The sequence below is a fragment of the Elaeis guineensis genome, chromosome 16, assembly GCF_000442705.2.
Source record: "Elaeis guineensis isolate ETL-2024a chromosome 16, EG11, whole genome shotgun sequence".
NCBI lineage: Eukaryota > Viridiplantae > Streptophyta > Magnoliopsida > Arecales > Arecaceae > Elaeis > Elaeis guineensis.
The window spans coordinates 38135151-38157389 of NC_026008.2; the positions used below are offsets into that span (position 1 = coordinate 38135151).

General features: G+C 36.9%; 1 protein-coding gene across 4 annotated transcripts; it reads right to left on the reverse strand.

Annotated features, from left to right (window-relative positions):
• Positions 1-703: 703 nt before the first annotated feature.
• On the reverse strand, positions 704-21914 carry LOC105059595 (lon protease homolog 2, peroxisomal). 4 transcript variants are annotated; one of them, XM_010942946.4, is made up of 18 exons: positions 21672-21914; positions 21205-21314; positions 21010-21118; positions 19905-20074; positions 17830-17921; positions 16914-17093; positions 16645-16728; positions 14234-14361; positions 12949-13150; positions 12646-12852; positions 10961-11091; positions 10159-10372; positions 8689-8991; positions 8380-8574; positions 6235-6480; positions 5966-6067; positions 1308-1377; positions 1003-1167 (listed from the first exon to the last, which is right to left on the reverse strand). In XM_010942946.4, the coding sequence occupies exons 1-17, from the start codon at positions 21797-21799 to the stop codon at positions 1336-1338; spliced, it is 2643 nt and encodes an 880-aa protein (XP_010941248.1). In that variant the 5' UTR covers positions 21800-21914; the 3' UTR covers positions 1003-1167; positions 1308-1335. The 4 variants fall into 4 exon arrangements, with proteins under 4 accessions (XP_010941244.1, XP_010941248.1, XP_010941245.1 ...); XM_010942943.4 differs by having other exon boundaries at positions 1308-1410; XM_010942942.4 differs by lacking the exon at positions 1308-1377 and having other exon boundaries at positions 704-1167; positions 21672-21880.
• Between the last annotated feature and the right edge of the window lie 325 nt (positions 21915-22239).

Consider the following 22239-nt stretch of genomic DNA (forward strand, 5'->3'; position numbering starts at 1 on the left):
TGGCCATTGAGGCTGCTCCTGTGGACCGCATTGATCCACGCTTGACGCTTGGTTCAGAAGATTAGTTAAGCCACAACGAACTCGGAAAAGGCTGAAGCAGAGATTAGGGTGGACGTTCATCATGTTCTAAATGCTGCACTCTCATGATGATTTTTTTTTTTTTTCTTGTTTCAAAAGAAGGCCTCCATACAGAAAGCCTCAATGTCAGGATGGTCACCAAAATCGCAGGCAGCTCAAAGGTGAAAAAATGGTGGAAGGGAAACATAATAAATTTGAATATTTGAGTTGGAAGATTTATTTTGACATTGCTGATACCTTAATTTCCTCCTTGTTTTATGGTTTTTTGGTCGGCAGCATGCGGAATTGCGAAATTGGAGGCAATGAACAAAATGGAAGCAACTGGATATGACATTGAAGAAGGGTCAGAGAGGTGATTGGATCAGAATTAGAGGATCATTATGTCAAAGTCCTAAGAGTGGGAACAAAACACTCAAAGCCACTAGGTAGTCGAGGCTCCTCGATTCAAGTGATTAGTGGGGCCCTCTGATTAATGATTAAGAAAAAGAACAAATAATACTAAAAAGTTGAAGTGTACGTTATGACCTTCAGGGGGCTTTTTGACTGACCCACTGCTGCTCTTACTCCCAGAGCTAATTTTGACCTGCTTACGCTTGCCATCAAAAAAAAAAAATACAGTCCATGATATTCCAAATTACCTTGCAAATTTGATCAGTGTGCATTCGGTTGTTAAATCATATAATGTACATAAGCTTGTTTTACCATTTTAATTAAATAGAAAAACTGGAAAAGCCACTTCTTTCATGCTCCCCTTTCGAGATATGCACTTTAGAAGTCGCATCGACTTGCCTTCATTTATACCGAGCTTGGATATAGATAAGACGGCAGCACCCAACTGATACGGATTGGGTGGCAGATCATGGACAACAGTTTCCTCAAAATCTTGCTCAATACAACAGAGGGAACTTGAGTAATGTTCAATCACCATTCTCCACAATGAGATTCTGCAAACCTAATGCAGCTTTGAGTCCAATATCGTGTTTTCTTTCGAAGAAGTGGAGAATGCTATAACTTAGAGTGTTGTCTCCAAGGGCATCCGCCTTCAAAAGCTTGTTCCAGTACATCTTCAATGCGCTTCACAAGCAAAATCTGTTAAAGGAAAATTCAGAACAAATGATGCTGGCAATGAGCCCATTCTATGCAAACCAGCTATTCTAGAACAAAAGCATGATTTAATCAATCAATTCAATGCTTGAAACTGGAGGGAAAAAAAAAAAAAAAAAACCTACATATTAAACGGGGCCTTGTAATGTTGCCCTAGGCAATATGATGATCCAGGTTCGACAGTGCAATAACCATCTCCAGGTCAGATCCAATATGCGCAACATGCACCTATAATTAGCTTAGTTCACGGCACTAAAGGATAGAATATCTTATGACCTCAAGTACTAAACAAACCAATAGACATGATGATTTTGATGTACAACTGCATGGTAGACATCAAATGGGCATAAATTATATCTAACATGTGATTCCTACATAGCCAGTTATATCAAATAAATGATTTAAAGCCACATTGACTGCCTCGGTACCGGGGCCCGTACCAGTGCCAACATGTTACTACATTGGTACAGAGAAGGTTCAGCATACCGAGTGTTTGTACGCCCCTTGTACCACCCATCAATATCAAATCGATATGGTACAGTACACCATATACCATCCAGTTTAGTACGGTATAGCAAATCTTGATTTAAAGTTGTTGATTGCACATGGCATATTTCTCAGCCATACAAACACCAAAGGCAGTTTATGAATTAAGTCATAAAAAATTGGGGCAATAGAGGGAAAACGGGAAGTATTAGAAAATGGAATGTCACTGGAGGAATATGATCCAAGTTTAAACAACAGCTCCTGTGGATTACCAAGTGTCCAGAGATTGTGATCCAGATTTCAGCACACCACCTTGCACCAGCATGATGCAAATAAGTTTTGCAGGACCAGTCTATGATTGACAAAGAGCCATAACTAGGTCACAACAACTCCACCAACCAACTGCAAGTGATCAATTATGTCTCTACTAAAATAAGATAAAGGTGAAGAAAGGCCTTTTGCTAACAACCCCCTCAGTCACTTGCCAAAGCAGGAAGCAACCGTACTTCAGCTCCTCTCAGGTTGAGGGATCTCTGACCTTCAAAAGATTCAACACCAAGATAGAAGAGAGGTGTTCGAACTATAGCATCAGCATGGAACAGGAGAACTTCTGATAGCACAAAAACTAGCAAATTTTCACTACTGAAATTGGTTCAAATCAGAAGTGAATTTGTATCATTTAATGTTGCCCATGTCTCGCATCCGCTAAGCTCCCAAATGGCTGTGTCCCATAAAAACTAGTTCACCACACTCTCCAAGATAACCACTCTCTCCTAAAACCATTGAAATTCTCATTTAATTATTCTTAGGGTTGAAGGGACATCTTCAATGTACTTAAACATTCCGGCAGTATTCTAATACATGACTACTCTATTTACCACCACTCTTCGTAATAAAGTCATCTCACGTAACAAAACTTGTAAAATTACTCTTGATTTTATTTTGATTAGCTTGTTCCTGATAATTTATCCAGACTGAATGGAAAATTTTATGAAATTTCCTTAATTTCAATGGAATAGTTCATGTTTTGTTGTATGTTTTTCATGAACTATTCTAGAAGTATCCTAAACTTAATTGGATTTACTTTTCCTATGCTCTTTAATTTTCTAATTTCAATATTTCCCAAAATCTCTCTTTTAAGTTTGGCATAATTGCAAATTTTTGCTCCCGACATATTAATCTTCAATCCCACATTTGTGATCATGATTTCAAATGTCATGTCAATATAAGTTCAAAAGCCTAGAGATAGTGCGCCTCACAATTCAGCATAGATATATGCGGCACATAATATGCAAAACAAATTTCCCTTATAAGTGATAGAGAATTCTTCAAGGATTATTTTGGAGAACCACAATCTTGATGAAGATGCAAGTATTTCAAATCGGAGTTGTGCTATAGGCAGCAGCAAAAGCAACCATATGATGGAGTGGGGTTAGCCTTACTATATAGGAGCAAACAGGTTGCAGATGTAGGAGAGAGTAGAGGATGGGAGGACAAAGTTGAAGATTTCAACAGCATAAGAAGAGGCTGCAGGCAGAAAGAATGAGCGGATCAAATTTGGGTTGACCAGTAAAGCTGGAGTACGATAATGAAGATGACTGATTAGATACAACATTCCATAGTTATGACCCCCATTTGTCTCTCACTCTTTCATTGAACATAAATGATAATAGCCAAAGCTAGCAAAAAGTAAAATCTGCAAACCAGTCTAGCCATTAAAAGACAGAAAATCTATTGAAACAAAATCCAACATAATGCCACATTCTAAATATTAAATGGTGCATTGTCCCTTCCAAGGTATTCTATTTGCATAAGGCTGGGCTTCTTTTGAGAGAATTAACCCTCACCCCCACCACCACCAACTCAGCATCACTACTCCCCAACCCAAACCATTACCAGCCACAAAGGATGTGGATGCATACAGAGCAGCACTAGGCAAACGACGAGAGCACAAAGAGGTCAGAATCACCGAGGGCCGGGTGCTAGGTGGTGGTAGCAGTCTAGTGCAAGGAGAGCAAACGGCAAAAGAAGGGCCACGACTGATGTGCAACTGGGGTGGGCGGCAGTCAAATACCATGGTTTGCGGGTGGGGTGAATAGGTATCACTGAAATTTAAGAAAAGAAAAAGGTTTTTTCCTCTTTATCTTCTTCATTGTCCATATGCAGGAAGAATTGTCCAGAATTGAAATTGGTAGGCAGAAAATGGTTAGTATCTAGACTGAACACTCTTGAGCCTCGCCCCTTTCAACTCTCAATCTCTGTATCACCGTATGTGTGACTAAAAAAGACTAACGACAGCAAAGAAGAAACTTAAAAAGCATTTTTAGCTGACTGCATGGCCATAGAAAGGACCACATATATATGATGGCTGACGAATCAAATCTTCTAGACAAGGCATCTTAGTCAAGTTATAGTCATCTCTTCTTCTATTATAATTTTTTTTGTTTGCTTCTCTTCTGTTCTCTGGTGAAACTAGGCCAGCCTCGCCCTGTAGGTGATATCAGTTTTGTCAGGTAGATTAAGTGGGGACCAATTGAGATGAACTAATAAATTTTTCACAAAGAATCCATCCTTTTTCTGATGGTTATTGTTGTGTCTATGCTGATGTTTGCTTGTCCAGAAGAGCACATGGAAGAATAATGGCATTGGCCATAAGGTGCAATTGTATGTATGGTAAGAATAACACTAGCTAAATGGTATTATTGCATCATAGAATGGAAGTGATGAAAAAATTAATTGGAATGTTATTCAATATGATAACAAAAGGACCTAATGGAAAGAGAGGCACGGATGTTTTGAAGGGCCAGGGGACGTAGGAGGGATGGGGGCATGCAACAGCACTTGCTTGGGCTAAAGTTGTTAGAAATAAATTAATAAATATTAATATAGAAAAGAATGTTAACATTAAAAAGCTGAACAAATATATAACATAAGATATGTTGGGATTAGTTATAAAGAAGTCAGTATTTCGGAAGGAACTTAGACCTCTGCTTGGTCCATATCTAAGAATAACACTAGTCAGAAACTCAATCCATACCTTAAGACTAAACAATTGTTAGAAACTCTACTACTACCACAGAGATATTTCCTAATCTTGAATATCATTATCTGCAACAAGTCAGCATTTGGATTCCTTAACTCCAGAATATGATAGCTGGTAAGATCAGCCTGTAGTCATTCTGAATTTTTTCTTTTTCTTTTTTCTTCCTTTTTTTTTTTCCAGGTACCCTGTGGGCAATTATGTAACAGAGGCATACATGAGGCATCGAATCATGGACACCTCATGCACATGGAGGCCCTCCTAACAATTGAAATATGCTCCGCATTAGTCTTTTTAGGATTGGAAAAAAAAGCTAGGGATCACATGCTCTAAAGATATAACCAACATCATGGTGATAGCATGGAACATTAGTTTTAGCAAGTGGAGACTTGCAGAAGAAAATTCCACGGACTAATTTGTTAAGGGTGTCTACTTAATTATCAGAAAGTGAATATTCGTACGTATATCAATGACAGGTAGGGGGTTATATGTAAAAATTCTTTTAACTAGTCTGTTCAATCACCTGTTACTTTGTCATCCACCTGATAATACATCTATCTTCATACATTAACATGTTCTTTCATAATGCAAACCGTGTTCAACACTTCAATTTCTCTTGCAACACAAGCCCAATGCAGGATCTTCCATTATCACTTCTTTCCACCAACACCGCTTATAGGTAGGTCCTACACTTCTCATTTTTCCTCGGACTCAAGAATGATAAGCACATAATAGTTTATGGAATTCCCCCATAATATGCCACTTTAATCAGAACTCCCTGATAAAAACAGGAAATTAAGAGAAGATAATCTAAGATTCTGATGAAGTACTTACATGATAATATGCAACAACCAAGATGAGAAAATTATCGCTATGAAAACCATCTCTAGTACCACCCCACACAGCCCCCCCCCGCAACCCCACTCCTTCCTAACATTTTCAAATAATAAGCTTCTAACTTCTGCCATGAGAAAAAGAATCCTGTGTGATTGCACCTTCATCCATCCTTTTTCCAGTGCATCCCCTTCCAAGTCACCGTTCTATTATGAATTTCTACCTCTTCTCCTGACCCTTTTCTTAAATAAGTCTTTTGATGAGCTCATCAACAACCTTAATAAACATCATGCTGATGTACCACTTCAAGATATTTATACATGCAATTGTGCCACTTTGTGAATAATTTGTGATGGGACATAACACAATAAAATGAGAAAGTAACTTCAAGCCAAAGATAAACCTTCAAGGTTCAATAACTACCTCCATGCCAGCAAGAATGGCTGATGGCACCTCAGCTAAGTCTTTCAAATTGCGTTCAGGCAAAATTACTCTCTTGATTCCATACCGATGTGCTGCCAAGACCTTAACATTCAAATAAATAACAATTAGATGACTCATTTCTATACAAAATGCCATCAAATCCAATATATAGTCCATCAGAAACAAATGTTTGGAGACTCTTTAGATACAATTATATTAGTTTTAATAGAAAAATAACAACGCAGACAGATAAAAGGCCTAGCAGATACCTTGTCTTTGATACCACCAACAGGTAACACAAGGCCCCTCAGAGTCATCTCTCCAGTCATTGCAGTATCTGCTCTGACTTTTCTTTGACTGAACAATGATACCAGTGATGTTACCAAAGTAACTCCTGCTGATGGTCCATCCTTCGGGACTGCACCAGCAGGAAAATGTATATGAATATCTCGATTTTCCAGCAAACTGATTTCACCAGCAGCTGACAGCTTCAGATCTGCTGCTCTTGCTCTTACCTGAGGAAATCAAGAACGAGCTATAAATCTTAAGATGAAAAGTTGGCATATCAATCACAACTCTTAAAGAATCAAGGGGTTTATTTTCAAAAGAAATTGATGCATGACACAAGAAATTAATAGAAATGATGTCCTGATTTGAAAGGAAAAGGTTAAGTTAGTCCGCTTCCATCCTTCGCAAGTACAATGTCCAAAATGTCACGTGTAAAAATATAATCCCAATGCGCTGATCAACAGACATGTACACGACAATTACTAACAATGCTGCTGGATGATATCAAAACTCTTTAGTTTTTTTTTTTTCCTCGCATGCAAAAGCTTTCATGTTTGATTTGCCTTATTACCAAATGAAAAAAGGAGAAGTAGGGATAGGAAGAAAAATCTACAACATATATCCCCTGCTGTGGAGCTGGCTGAAAATAGAATTGGTGTTTATTAGCTGCCTAGGCAGAATGGATAAATACAATAATCAAAATTAGATTTCATTGACTTTCTAGTATGAAAATAAAATTTTTGAAGGCTTACCAGTGATATACAATGTGCCCATGTAGTCTCTCTCTTCACACGCTTCCCCACTAGATAATTAAAGAATAATAATTTACTTAACCTAGCTTCTCTATTCTAATATAAGACAAAAGGCCCTTGAAGGTTACTTAACCTAGCTTCTCTATTCTAATATAAGACAAAAGATCCTTAAAAGTTCACTAATCACATATGGTGCAACCAATTACACGATGCTCCCCTAGACAGTTAAAATAAAGATGTTTTAGCAGAACCTTGCCCCCCTAACAAATGATAGACAAGATCGTAACTGTTATTTACTTGATTTTCAGTAAAAACCCTTTCACCAAAAACAAGTTGCAGATACACGTTTTTGGTAGGCCTGTACCTAATACATTACCCCTGTTATACATGTACTTTAAATTCTTTTCAGGGTTCCCCCCGAAACCAGCCATTCCACTACTTGGTGTGGTTGATGTGCAAAAGTGATGGATTATTATAATAATAGTAAAATCTATTGAGACCAAGCTAGGACTCTCTTATCTCTCAAACTTCAACTTATAGCCCACAAGTATCATGTCTGACAATTAATTTTGATGGAAGAAAGGGAGAGACCTTATATTAGAGGCATCAATCATACAGTACATGAGTAGAATGAACTAAAAACTGATTTTTAAATATGTATAATTTTGTAAGAGAAGTAGAATTTCGAAAGTTCAAGAATCTACTAGAAGACATTCGGCAAGGGAAACAAGAAACGATGGGAAACAAGAAAGGATGTTACAAATCTGATCATTTCTTTTCAGGTGTGCAATCCAGATGAGAAAACCAAACATGTACTATTAAATCATGTGCTGATATTCTAATATAACGTAAGGCAGCAAAATGGGCATGCTTTGCTCAGGAAATTATTTTTGTTTATTCATTCTACGATAATACATCTGATCTGACTATTGGTTTTAGCGGGAGAAAAGGTACATTAATTAACCATCAATCATGCAGTTAATAATGTAGATCTCAAGTTAACTAAGTTTTCTCCTTTTTTTTTTTTTTGTAGAATTTCGCAAACGTGCAAGAACTTGCTTGAAGATACTCAGCTAGAAACAAGAAAAGATGTTTACAAAACTATCAACATTTTTTGTGTGTTTGGTTAAGTATTTCTAGTATAACTTACGATCAGCATGATGAGGATGCTGTTTTCATGGCATCCTTTTAGTTCATACATGTTACGAAGCAGCACCTTAATCTGTTTGCCATGTATTCGTGGGAACTTGGTCTTTTTGATGTTAAGCTAATCATAACAGACCGGATACACGACAAACAAAATTGCCACATCGAACAAGGCATTATCATACGTCTTTGAAAGGTACTGCTAAAGGAATAAGATGCAAAAAGTACCCATGTGAGAGCTATTTGTGCTGATTCTTTGATAACATCTCCTAGTTGTCCGGTAAGATGCAAATCTCCCTTCCCCACCATTGCTGTGGCTTCAACAAATTGAACCTCTCCACCGAAGGATGTCCAGACAAGCCCAACTGATATGCCAGGAGTTGCTACACGTTCTGCGGCTTCTCTATCATCAAACCTAGGAGGCTGAAATTCCCAGATCAACAATGCACATAAATACCTATTTGACAAAATTGAAAACTTCAGATGCAGAAAGATAAAATTCCAAATAGTGGCCTCAAATTTTAGAAATATAAATACCCCAAGCACTTTTTCCAGCATAGCCTCATCTACAACCAGGACAGAGGCACTTGAGAAAGCATCTGATATCTCCTGGCCGTTGACAGCCATAGGAATAACTTCCATCTCAACTTCAGCACCACCAGCAAGTCTTGCATCCAGTAGTGAACTTGTCACTTGGTGCACATCTTTGCTAAGTTGAACTGTGCAGTCTTGCTCGGCAACCTTGACAGCTGCTGCACGAGCTAGGGCAGCTAATTTTCTTTCAAGATTCCGCACACCAGCTTCTCTAGTGTATCTCTGAATTATAATTTTCACAATCGCCTACTCACAGAGGTTGTTAAGACAAGCGAATCATGAAAATGCTACAAATGAAAGAAAGGATAATAAAACAGCCACAACAGAAATTGAAATTATTTACCTATATACATATAAAGGATGACATGATTGCAGAACAATCAAGCACAACAGACTATCTTAGGAAAATCAAAACAAAGTGGAATAAGAAAAAAAAATGCTTAAACATTCCAGCATTGGTTATGCTAACGCTAAGATATTAGTTATATAGAGGACATCTCTGTATTAAGGAATTAGCAGACAAGAAATGATTCTTAAAACCTGTCTCCAGTAACAGGATATAGATAGGATATTTGTTGTTGGTTAACAGTGATCTAGGATATGCCTGATTTCAGCCATCATGGATGTTCAGAAGCAATTTATCCACAAATCTAATTGTGAGTCAAGCATGTAAGATCTAACTAGCCGACAACACAAAGAAACAAGCAGTCTATTCGACAGCATAAAGTGTTTTACAAAGTCAAAGCATACAGCCCCTTGAATTCCAAAGAATCAGTTTCAGTTTCCTTTTAAATAATTTAACTTACCCATTCACAAGATAAATATTTCTTACTATGCCCTAGTGTCTCATTTACCAAGTTAAGAAATAAGCTGTATATTCTAAAAACCATATCACCGTAGAAGAAAGACTACAGCCGACTAAATCTATCCTCCAAACTTCCCAACCTTTTTCTTTCAGCTGTTTTCCACATTCCAAAACATATAGAAAAATTTATCCATAACTTCCTTTGAAAAGTCTTTGCAGCCTGGGTGAAGCTTGAAGGGGTTCACAAGCATAAGGCAGAAGTAGATCTCAGAGCACACATAGACTGGCAGATTATTACCTTCTGCATGCTATGAACTTGTACGACATTTGGCATGGGAAAAACCACAACCTTTTTTTATCTTCTGTCCTTTATCAACAGCTCTTCTGAATTAACTAATTATTACTAATTTAAGTTCTATGAAAACTAAGAAAATGATATTAGGCAGGAGTTCTGCTTAAAAATCTTGTTAACAGCATAATATAAAAAAATTATTATATTAGAAAAGAACCAGCAAAACAAATTTGAAAAAGATTCATAATGTAATATCTTAATGACAAAAAGATTCTGCATATGCAATAAGAAAGTTTATTTAGTCACAAGATCATACCTCAGGGATCTGAAGAAATTCAGAGCTCAATCCATGCTGATCTAGAACTCGCGGTATAAGATGCTTGATTGCTATTTTTAGCTTTTCTTCAGGTGTATAACCAGGAAGCTCAATGACCTCCATTCTATCTAATAGTGCTGGAGGAATAGGCTGAACCCTATTTGCAGTTGCAACAAAAATTACCTTTGACAGGTCGAATGGAACATTCAAATAGCTGGTGATCATAATTTAAGGAAAACTTGCATAATAAGATGAGATTCTTATCATTTTTGCTGACTACATACAGAAATTTCAATTTCTTCAAGCAATACTGTTACTTCTCATAAACCCTAATCCTATACAAATATAAACAATTTCCTAAAACAATAGTGACATTTGATGGAAAATCCATCTACAAGATGAAAACAAGTAACGGATATAATATCTTCCAACAACCACTGAGATCACACTATACAGAGTTGCAGCATCCATACATGAAACTTGTAAAAAACTATTGAGTTTAGGACATGAGCCTAAACACAAAACAGCAGAACAAAAATGTTCAAGCATTTGTGCATGCTTGATGCACCCTATAGTTATTGCTTGGTACCCAGAGGGCAATTTTTTGCATTTGGCGTTTTGAATAGTTAGGTGCAAAACAAGTCATGACCACAATTTCTGTGCACAATAAGAACCATACAATCTTGAATAACAAATAAATGTGTTTGGATAGAAACATTAACTAGGAGAATTAACAAGTATATTTTAGTCATATAAGCATAAAGATCATGATAAGAAGAAATCCCCATATCAGAAAGGATACTGATCATTGAACGTTTTGTTCTGTTCTGGGTCAAGAACTTCCAATAATGCTGATGCTGGATCTCCACGAACATCAGAACCTGTCTTGTCAATTTCATCAAGCAGCATAACTGGATTGTTAACAGCCACCCTCTACAATTAAAGGAAGACAAAAAACATGCACATGTCAATGGAAGAAGCCAGCAAATGTTTTCAAAACAAAAGAGGCGGTGATAATAAAGAATGCAAAAGAATACCATGATTATCAAACTGATACTATTATATCTATGCACAAGAAATTTCCCGGCAAAATAAAATTAAACCATGACTGTTCGACTTTGTGAAATGAAGCAGGAGTTTGCTTTAGATGGAAGCTTGAATGCCAATCAATCACATGTCCAGTGTGAGGTGTCAGCCTCAGGCTTTCTGTGGCAGGACCAAGTAATTCAGCTCCCTTTAATTTTTGGACAGAATTAGTTTTGGGAGTCTTTATGTTCAGTATTTCCCTGACAGAATATGTTTTAAAGGGTCAAGAATATGTCTATAACTCAGAATCCAACTCATAGACTTGATTATCCTTGGAAATAATCTGAAGTTACATATTGTCTGTTCATGTTTTTATTATGTCTATATACATCTATTCTACCATATAACCCAAATACAAGAGAAGTGCATTCATAACGCTCTGTGCTCCACATCTCCATTTTTCCCAGACCATGTGCCTATGCCAAAGTTTCTGTTCTATTTCAGTAATAGAGGTAGATTAAATGTCAATATGTTTCTGTATATAGTAATAGTCAAGATATAAAATGTATGAAATGTCTACCATCAATAATGCCAAAACACATGCATCAATAATCCATAGGAAAAGCATACCTCATAGACATTATTGGTCCACTGATTTATAAATCTGTATGGACCTTAAGCTAACACGATGTCTCATAACAATATTCCTAGCAACTCTCTGTTATATATCTATCTCTGTTGAACATGTAGCTCAGAGGCAGGAAAACTATACAAGGAATCAGATTCTTTGACCCTTGTACGGTTCAATGATCCAATTTGTAAGAATAGGATTCATTCAGAGAAATCCTTCAAGTATTCATAGTCACATAATGTCCATAGGTGTGCAACACCAAAACCAATACTAGCTGTGCCTTTTGTTGTTGTTGTCATCCTCATTCTTTTCTCCTTTATCCCCACCATCAAAATCACTATCATCATTATAATTATGATTACAATATCATCAAAATACACGAATGAGAATGCAAGTTCAAACAAAATAAAATAGTTTTCAATTATAATCTTAAAAAAATGGTGCTATGCTCCGCAAGAAAGGCAAGCAGCATGGTATGGCACTTCAACCAACTTAATTGGCTGGAAATTTTATCATGAATGTAATTATATCGAAATAGCCAAGTAATAGGCCATTATTATAAAGCCCCACATTCACAAATTTGAGATTGCACTATCATTCAATAATGCAACACAATATTTTTAAGACTACATCTATGACAAATTCCAAGGAATTTTTAAACATATCTTGAAACAACTAACTGAATGGAAATACCGATGTCATTTATCCTTAGCAAGTAATGCATTTGGAATGTTTTAAAAAAAAACACTACAACAAGGTGGAAGTTGATGTAATTAGTTAGTATGATGATTTTTAATAAACTAATGACTTGGCAGTGTTTCAGGGTGAACCTTTAATCCATCAATAAGGCGTCCTGGCATGCTTCCCACATATGTCCTTCGATGACCTCTGATATCAGCCTCATCCTTGACACCACCAAGAGATATCCGAACAAACTTTCTGTTCAAAGCAGTTGCAATTGATGATGCCAATGATGTCTTTCCAACACCAGGAGGGCCAACAAAACAAAGCACTGGGCCTCGGGCATCAGGTTTAAGCTGCAGCACATTTGATTAAAATCAGTTACAATAACAGACACAATAACTACTGAAAACATGAAAACATGATGCCATAGAAAAGGTTAGGGAATCAACCTTCCGAACAGCTAGATATTCAATAATCCGCTGCTTAACTTTGACCAGACCATAATGATCACAGTCAAGACGCTCCTTGGCAGTTCTGAGATCAAGTTCATGTTCTTCACTGCCCTTCTGCCAAGGAAGATTGGCAAGAAGTTCGAGGTACACACGTGAACTACTATATCCAGGTTGCTGAGGCTGCATTTTTCTCAGTCGCCTACAAGCAGAAACTTAAGGTTAGAACCTCACAAGATCAGTAATGCAATTAGTGTGTCCTTTTGTTATTATGATAGAATACATTATGCATTCAGTTCAGGAAATCCAAGATTCAAATTGTAAAAATAACCGCTACAAAATTTTCTAGAGTAAAGAATTAAGTTCAAGAGAAATGCAAATCCAGAGAATTTGTTTACGTACAAACCACAGCAATATAACTGACGATATGCGCCTATCACTCTGTATTATAAAATTTTAAATCTTATCTTAAAATTGTAACAAGTTTGGCTTAGGTGAAACATTGGAGCAGATCACTAATCATAGCAATTATGAGAACCTTTTTAGAAGCTACAAAACAAATAAACTTATGGCTGCCAATGGTTTTGAGACTCCAGAAATCAAATCCAAACCCTGACCAGAGATAAGAACCAATCAGCTCAGCAATTTGACCTAGTGATTAAATCTTTGAGTTTAGAACCAAGAAAGTCCCAAAAACTGTGTGATAAACTATACAATTTTCATTTAAGTTAGAAAGAATAACAGATTTTAGATTGTTTCTTCTACTGTACTTTTTATCTGTTTTCATAGTAACAAAAAGATTAAGGTGCTCTTTGCCCAGCATTCTAACATGTCAGGCTATCAGTGTATAGACGTAAAATAGATGAAATGGAGTGATATGAGATCGGGAAGATAACAAGATTATAAATAATGGAGCTCACAAAAGCCCTAATATTTGGGATACCTTATATTACAAAGTTACAATATCCTATACCCTCATCAACCAATTCCTGCATCACATGAAAAACTCCAGTAAAGCTCGCCCCTGATAGCATAGTATGACATCCGAAACATCCATAAGAGAAAAAGGAGGAGAGGTTTACAAAGAATTCTATTCATCAAATAAAGTCTTTAATGTTGGTTATGGAATTGCATAAGAGAGTTTTCTAGTTATCAGAAATTGAAGCAATTTAGGACTCCCAGTGTGTTGTTTTTCCCCCAAGTTGAACAGGAAGTCAGATGCGACAAAATATGATTGTTTAAACATGATAAGAAAAGCATTTTACTAGCAATCTACTTAGCTTACCGCAATTCTCTTTGAGCATGCTTCCAGATATTAGGAGGCATCCCTGCACTCTGCATTTTCCTTTCCAAAGCAGCCATATCATCGTCATCGTCATCATTATCACCAAGTTCCTCTTTTATAGCCCTCATCTGGAAGAGTGCCAAGATTGAGCAAATAAATCAAAGGAATGAGAAATCTGAACAATAACAGCTAAAGAGAACATAAAATAGTGTACAAAGTTTCCGATATGTTGTGAGCCTAAAAGATATGTTGGAGGTCAGTCTAAAGTTTAACAATTATATCTAGTACAAGTCAAGAGTGCACTTCTGAAAAATAGTTTCTTTTGTTTTGCATAGTTGCCAGTTGACACCTTCAACATATCCTGAAAAAGGTCAGAAAGGGTTACATCTAGAATGTTTTTTTTAATATTATTTTTTATGACTAAATGAAATTAATTAGAGTTATCTGATAACATAATGAGCCACCTTCTGTTGCCTTCTTCAATTCTGAGTATCAGCTGCTCAATTCTTTGCTCTCTATTTGGTATGCTTATGACAAATGTGTTCAAGTAGTCTGCAATCATAATGAAGTACCCTCTGTCTTGATCTCCATCCTTGACTCTAAGTTGGTTGCTTATTTGTTCACCATTTAGAATATTCATTTAAAACCGTTGATGCAAGCAGTATTTATTATCCTTTCCAACAAAAAAGCTGAGGTAAAGTGATGGTGGTAGTTTCTGTTTCTACAGATTTACTTAAGTACAATAAGGAATTGCAATGGAAATTAATAAGAGATCACTAAAAATAACTCATGTAACTCTCACTCAAGGAAGCTGGAACTAGAACCGGTACCCGCGCCCACCGGCCGGCTGGTGGTATGAGCCGATACGGGTCCGTATCAGACCGGACTAGCATGAACCGACACAGAGGAGAAGAAGGGAACCAAGGAGGAGGAAAAGAGAGAGAGAGATAGAGAAAGAAGGGAGGAAGAAAGAAAAAGTAGGAGGGGAAGCCGCCGGAGAGGCCGCCGAAGGGCCACCGACTGGCCACCATGACCGCCCGATAGCATAATCGACGCCTGCTGCGCTGCGGGCATGAAACAGAGGCGCATCCCTGTATCACAAGTTTCTTTTTTGAAAACGAGGATTACGTTGAAGCTGGCAATGGATTTGCCCGCTTCACCAAAAGATTTTTTTTAAAAAAAAAAATCAAAACTACGTTAAAACTGGTAACGGGTTTGCCGACTTCAACGTAATCCCAATCTTCAAAAAAAATCATAAAACAGGGGCACGCCCCCGTTTCACGTCCATGGCACCGCAGACATCGATTACACCATCCAGTGGCTACGGCGGCCACCCGATGTCCTCCAGCGGCCTCTCTGTCGACTGCACGTCCCTCCGATACCGTCGCTCCCCTCTTTCTCTTGCTCTCTCGTTTAAACATGTATCGGGCGATACCGAGCCACAGAGGCCTCCGAGGCCCTTCGGGGGCCTCGGTGGGCCACCACCGGCCCCGGCAGCATCATCCCATCTTCCTCTCCCCTCCTCCTTGTCTCTCCCTTCTTCTCTTTTCCTCTTCCTCATTGGGCATTTCAATTTACCCGTTCAAACCATCCTGGTTTGCTACCAGTACAACTCAGAATGCCGGCGAACGATGCTCTTGGTTTTGCATTATCTCGCATACAGACTTACTCCTTGGTAACATCACACTTTCAAAGCTTTCACACATTTAGTTCACTCTAGTAGATGCCTCTCTTTGCTTGTGAATGCTCGTTATTATTCAGCTCCTGTTTTCGTTTCATCGGCCCGGCCACATTTGTCCAAATATTCTCATGCATTATCTATGATAATATCTTTCCAACACACTGCTTTTCATGCAATATTTTTCCAATCCAAATTGTGGGTCATAAGATCCTACCCACCATGGCACCATTCGTATATGTTTCTAAAATTGGAGGGAAACAGGAAAAAAAAAACTTCACGATTTTTTTGTACATTGAATCATCTTAGTAACCAATATCTGCCAAAATTCTTTACTATATCATTTACAATACTATTTTCCTTGACCATCTTAACCAACATGTCATTCTGTATTCTACCCCTATAAAAAATAAAAAAATTAAAAAAAAATACAAATGGTCTCATTTGCATGAATGAGCTTCACTAAAGGTATGATAATTGATAAGTTGGAAAGAGAAGTAAAACAGTAGTAACTGTTTTTTGCACAGACATACTAGTTTAATCTATGATATAATGCTGGGCAGAATTCCTCCAGGCAGTGCACTAGTGTTGAATGTGTTAAAAGTCCGATCCACTATGGTAAATGTCTACAAACTTCCCATTTAAATAATTGTTTCATGCTCCATTGATGACAAAGCCCAAAATCTGAAAAGAATGCACTATGAAACTATCATAAGCTATTGTATAGACAAACCTGTTGACGCAGGAGAAATTCTTTCTGTGATTTTGACAATTGTCCCTCAACCTTCTGAGTTATTTTTTCTGCTACACGAATCGACTGTTCCGCAAATAAACATATGTTAAATGCATAATGTACATATTTGAGAAACAAAGAGTAATAAATTAAAAAAGATCCCATATTGTATAATCTAGAAAGACAAGAATATACCAGCCAATAATTAAAACTCAAAAGGTATTATGATAAGAAATCATATACAAGAAAGATAGTTTAACCATCTTCACCTGCAAATGTCTATCCACTAATTCAGTTGCCTTTGAGAGCCTAACTTTTAAGTCAACTGAATCCAACATGGATAATTGTTCCTCAAAGCTTATTTCAAAACTAGCAACAAATATATCTGCCAGCCTATGCACAGGAACTGTCTCAAGAAGAACTTTTGTCCGACCAACAGTTTTTTGCTTCTGCAACCAGTCATTAGAAAGCACATGTCACAACACATAAATGATAATGCATAAAATAATAGAAAAGTATTATCAATTGTATTTTCACAAGGCAGACTGCAACCTTTGAACACTTGAAAAGGTAGAAACATCTAATGACTCAAATATATTGTTATTATATTTCGATAACTCAAATAGGAGACAGTATCAAAACTGAGAGCATTGTATATACTACTAGTACACCAAACTGTAAACGATCTTAAATGAGATGCAGGACATACTGTTAACTTACAACTGGACAATCACACCCCAGCCCACCCCAATATGCGCAAGCCCGGACAATGCACGCGAAGGCATAAACGAGTCAAGAATGACTGAACGAGTCAAGCGAGGAAAAGAATCAAGAAAATAAAATGATAAAATTGGCCTGAATAGGGATTTGAACTCATGACCTTCGGCTTTGATACCATATTAACCTGCCATTTAACCCCAAAAGCTCCATGTCATGTCAACAATTTATATCAGGACTTTACAAACACTGCACACAACTACAACTCTAGTTTTCCAAAATTATTAACGAGCTAATTTTAGCAACCAAACAATGTGTTCAAATTAGGTCCTTGTTAATCATCCAAATAACTTAATTATTAACCTCAATTTTCCCCACTCTGACAATGTTTTAACATTTAGCATCCAAAGCTGTTAAAGAAAACTGCATGACATTGAAAAAATATATATTTAAAATTCAAACTTCTACCTGCTCCAGAACGGAAATTAGTTCCATAGCTGTAGCTTTAAATTGGCGAGACAACAAAATAAGATCTGGGTCCCGTTCTGCTTGCTCCAACTCTAATCAAAGAAGAAAACATGAAATGTTTCATTCAGAACTTGATTTGTGAAAGAGGTTAAGAGCAGATAGCAAAGAAATACCAACAGCAAAATTACAACATGGCTCAAGTTTTTCAAAGTTTGCATCCAGTTTTCGTATCTCCAGATTATATGAACTAGCTCAATTAATACACCAATGAATTAAAAACATCAACTAGGAACTACATTCGTATAAGAAAGATAACAGGACACTTCACTAAGTTTAAAAAGTACACAAATTCCAAGATAGATCCCAAAATCAGTATGGCCTAATTGAGATATTTGGAATACACAAAGCTATGGAAGGCCCAAAGTTTTACTAGTAATTATGTATGAACATACCCATCCATGGAGGTTTGGAATCAAACTTAAGTTTTTAAATCCTATGGAACGAAGGTATCCTGGTTTCTTCATGGAGCGAGACGCCCCATTGTCCCGGCAATAGTCTCGATCATGCAACCCAGTAGATATCCTCCATCTCTCTCCTCTTCTTCTTTCCTTTCGTTCTTTCTTTTTTATTTTCTTTCCTTCTTTTCTTTTTTTTCTTCTACCTTCTTTTCTTTCCTTTTTCTTTCTTCTTCTTCTCCCTCCCTTTCTTTGTTTCACTTTTCTTCTTCTTTGCTTTCTTTTTTTTCCTTTTCTTCACCTTTCCTTCTTTCCTCTTTCTTCTCTCCCCCCATGGATGGTTTCAAAGTCCCAAACCCGTCCCAATCCCGTTTTCTCGTAGGAATGACATAGGATGACCAAGATGCCCTCCATCACCGGGATGTAAAACCTTAATCAACTCTACTTTGGATATTACAAAATTACTTACCATTGCCAAGCAAGTGCACCAAAATCATTGCAAAGATCAAAACCATCCTTCAACATCCACCAGAAAAATTCGATTCCCAGATTTTTCACTAATTATATTGTGCAAGGACTATAGATTGAATTATGGTGAGGATTTATCAAATCGGAAAAAAAAAAGGGGGACTCTACCTATGTTGCAGTAAGCACCCGCCGCCCCCAACAGACACATGCAAGAAGAAGATAAATTGTTTTGGAAACAAAACTTGGTAAGATATATAATTCTATAAGCAACAACACTTCCATCCATGAATTCTTTGATATCAAATCTTTTCTTGCAGATCTAACATATTATTTTCTAGATCTTATTTTATTTATGAAATCATCTAGATTGTGCTACTATAGCATGAATATATGTTTGTGTGTAACCCCATATTCATGAGGAACAGGAGATATTACCCATTAACCTAGCATAGAAAACAATAATGTGATGTTCATTGCTTGATCTGAAATTTCTTTCTCCAGAACCTTCTCAATAGAAGGTAATAAACTCAAAAAGAGTAAAGGGAATTAGACAATCCCACATCCTTTACGATCTCTTAACATGAATAATTCTGTGCACATCTTCTTTTAGGTGTACATTAAATGAATAGCTCTGCAGTACGTAATTTCCACAACATTTATAGAAAACAAAACTTAAATCCACTCTGGTGGAGTTATAACATTAATCTCCATCTGTCTAATAGCAAGTCCTTCAATACAAAACTAGGTTTCCATATGACAACCAATAGCAATAATCTTAGTAGCTATTAATCCATATACTATTATAACAACCAAAACAAGTATGTATTTGTCAATATTTACAACTTTATTTTCTTTCTCTTACTGCAACTGATGATACATTATTCCAAGAGTGCTTTATATCTTTAAGCTGTAATTACTTGAACATATAAGTTTAAAAAGCAAAGTTCTTATTTAGTTGTATTTAAAAATTCATGTGTGGCAAGAGTTGACTGCTTATTCTATGCCACTGAAAACAATTTAAATTATTTAACAAATGGCTATAAAAAATCTGTAAAATTCTGTACCCTTCAGTTTATGAATTAAGAGAACCTGAATGAAATATAATTAAGAAAAGAGACATGGTATATCTAAAGGTACCAAAGAAAATCTTACCAGCTTTTGTCATGTCAAGACGTGAGACACGTGCTGTATAATAGGTTCCTCTTGCACTGAGTTCTTGAACATTAAACCTACATAAGCCTTCAAGAACAACTATGTATGTAACCCTTCCACTTGGTTTTTCCACTCCTCTAGAAAGATGTAAAGCTCTTGCAGCAACTCCCCTGGAAATGAAAAGCAAGATATTTGAGTGTGATAAGTATAACATGTGTTTAAGTAAAGGTACTTTCCTGAGAAGATAAAAGGTTGAATACATATTATTATTGCAGTGCCAATTAGGTTTCCTTCTGAACTTTCTTATGAAAATAGACATTTATCAAACCACCTGCAGTGTAGATCAAACGAAAGCCTCCTCTATAGGAAAATGGGACCTCTGGGAGTAGGCTGACAAGCTAAAGATAAAAGTAATTTCTCTTTTCTTGTGCGATGCTGGTTTTCATGCTTTTGTTTCTCTACCTTCTTTGCATGGTTTAATGTTTCACATAACCAAACAAAGCACCTAACTGCACATCTAAGATACAGACAATTAATCATGTGCATCCATGGAGACTTAGAAGGTAGCATTTTCATGGATGACTTCTTATATTGTCCCACTCTATGCTGCAGGGAAAGGAAAAAAAAAAAAAGAATGTCATTCCTTCTCAAATTCCCCCAGATTACCTCTTGTGATACCTTTCTGTCAATTACCGGTACCAGAAAATCACTCTATTGGTCATACCTGTTGGCATGCAGATGAATCTGTTTGCAGTACCACTGGTCATAAACTTGGTTCAACCTCTCTAACCCCTCAATAATATGGCTCATCAATATACTTCCAAAAACTTAATTTAGCCTATCCACCACCTTTATGCTTGCAAATTACTTTTCTTATACTTTCCGAATCTTTTGATATTCCTTGTCTTGATGAACAACAAGAGCCAAAAGATTGAACCACTGAGATTCAGCCTTCCAGAATGATAAAGGTATTTTTTTGTCACCATGCTAATGGCTCAATTGGTCTTTATTGGCCTCGTATAAAAATTATAGTAATCAACAAAAATCACTCATAGTAAAAGACACCGTCAGCAGACCCTAAAAAGACATCATTAGCAGACCCTACCTGTTGTGCCAGTGAATCAACTCTTGCGGGTTCTTTCCGTCCTGCTTCTGCGAATCCAATACATCAGCCGGACCCTTCAGTCTCCGCTCTCCAGAATCATTACCCACACCTTAATCAACATAAAAATTTCTATACATTATTTTCCTTTTCGACCCACATTTTCCAGAAAAGGGAAAGAAAACAAGTCAAACTCACCTGGAGATAACATCGAACCAACCGCTGCTGTCTCGGTGTCCCTGACAGGAAGCACACCGATCAAACCCTTCTCCTCCTTCTGCCACAGTTCTTGCTCCACCAGCATCACACTGCAGTCAATACACTTTCAGCACCACAATGTTCCGGAAGCAATAAAACACACCCAAAATTTTCCGAGCTTTCAATCAGCATCGCATCCATAGACGAATTTACAAACCAGAATGGCAGTCATAGAACCTCAAAGCATCAATTACTCGTATCAAAACAGACCCCGGATATCAAAAATCCAGACTCCGCAGTTTTCTCGGCAAGAATCACAAGTTGAAAAGTCTCATTCCAAAAAGCGATCTTTTCAAAGAAATTGATTTAAAAAACAGTGGAATTGCAAGAAGATTAGGGTTTGAGAGCAAACAACGGAATCTAAAAGAACGATTCGGTCAAAATCATAGAATTGACTGATTGATCACCTGCTCGGAGAAGTGCACCGGATTCGGATGATGGCACCGGGCAAAAGGACCTTGTTCCTGAAGGGGAGAATCCCCAGGCGACTCGGGAGATCCACCGGTTCCGCCATCCCCTCAACTCGGAAGGACATGAGAACGAAGGCACAAAGGCGGGTTCAAGAGAAGTGAGGAGAGGGAGGGAGAGAGAGAAGGTCAGCGCTCGAGGGGGCGGGCGGCGCGTAGTGGACAGCATGGGATCGATCTGGTCTTTGCATTAAGTAAGGTGGCGTCGTAATCCCTTTCGAGTAACCTAACCTTTACCGTATCAAATACGCTGTATTCCAATGATTTAGATATCTATAAAAAATTTATTTAATAATTTAATAAAAATCTAAAATTACTGATAATATAATATCAAAATTATTTTTAATATTTTTATAAAAATAAATTTAATAATTATATAAATTATATTATAATAAAATATTAATAAAATTATTAATATATTTTATAAAAATATTTATTAGTCTTATAAATTATGAATATATTTATCGTCAAATTTGAACTCAAGATTACTGCCATATGAACATCTTAT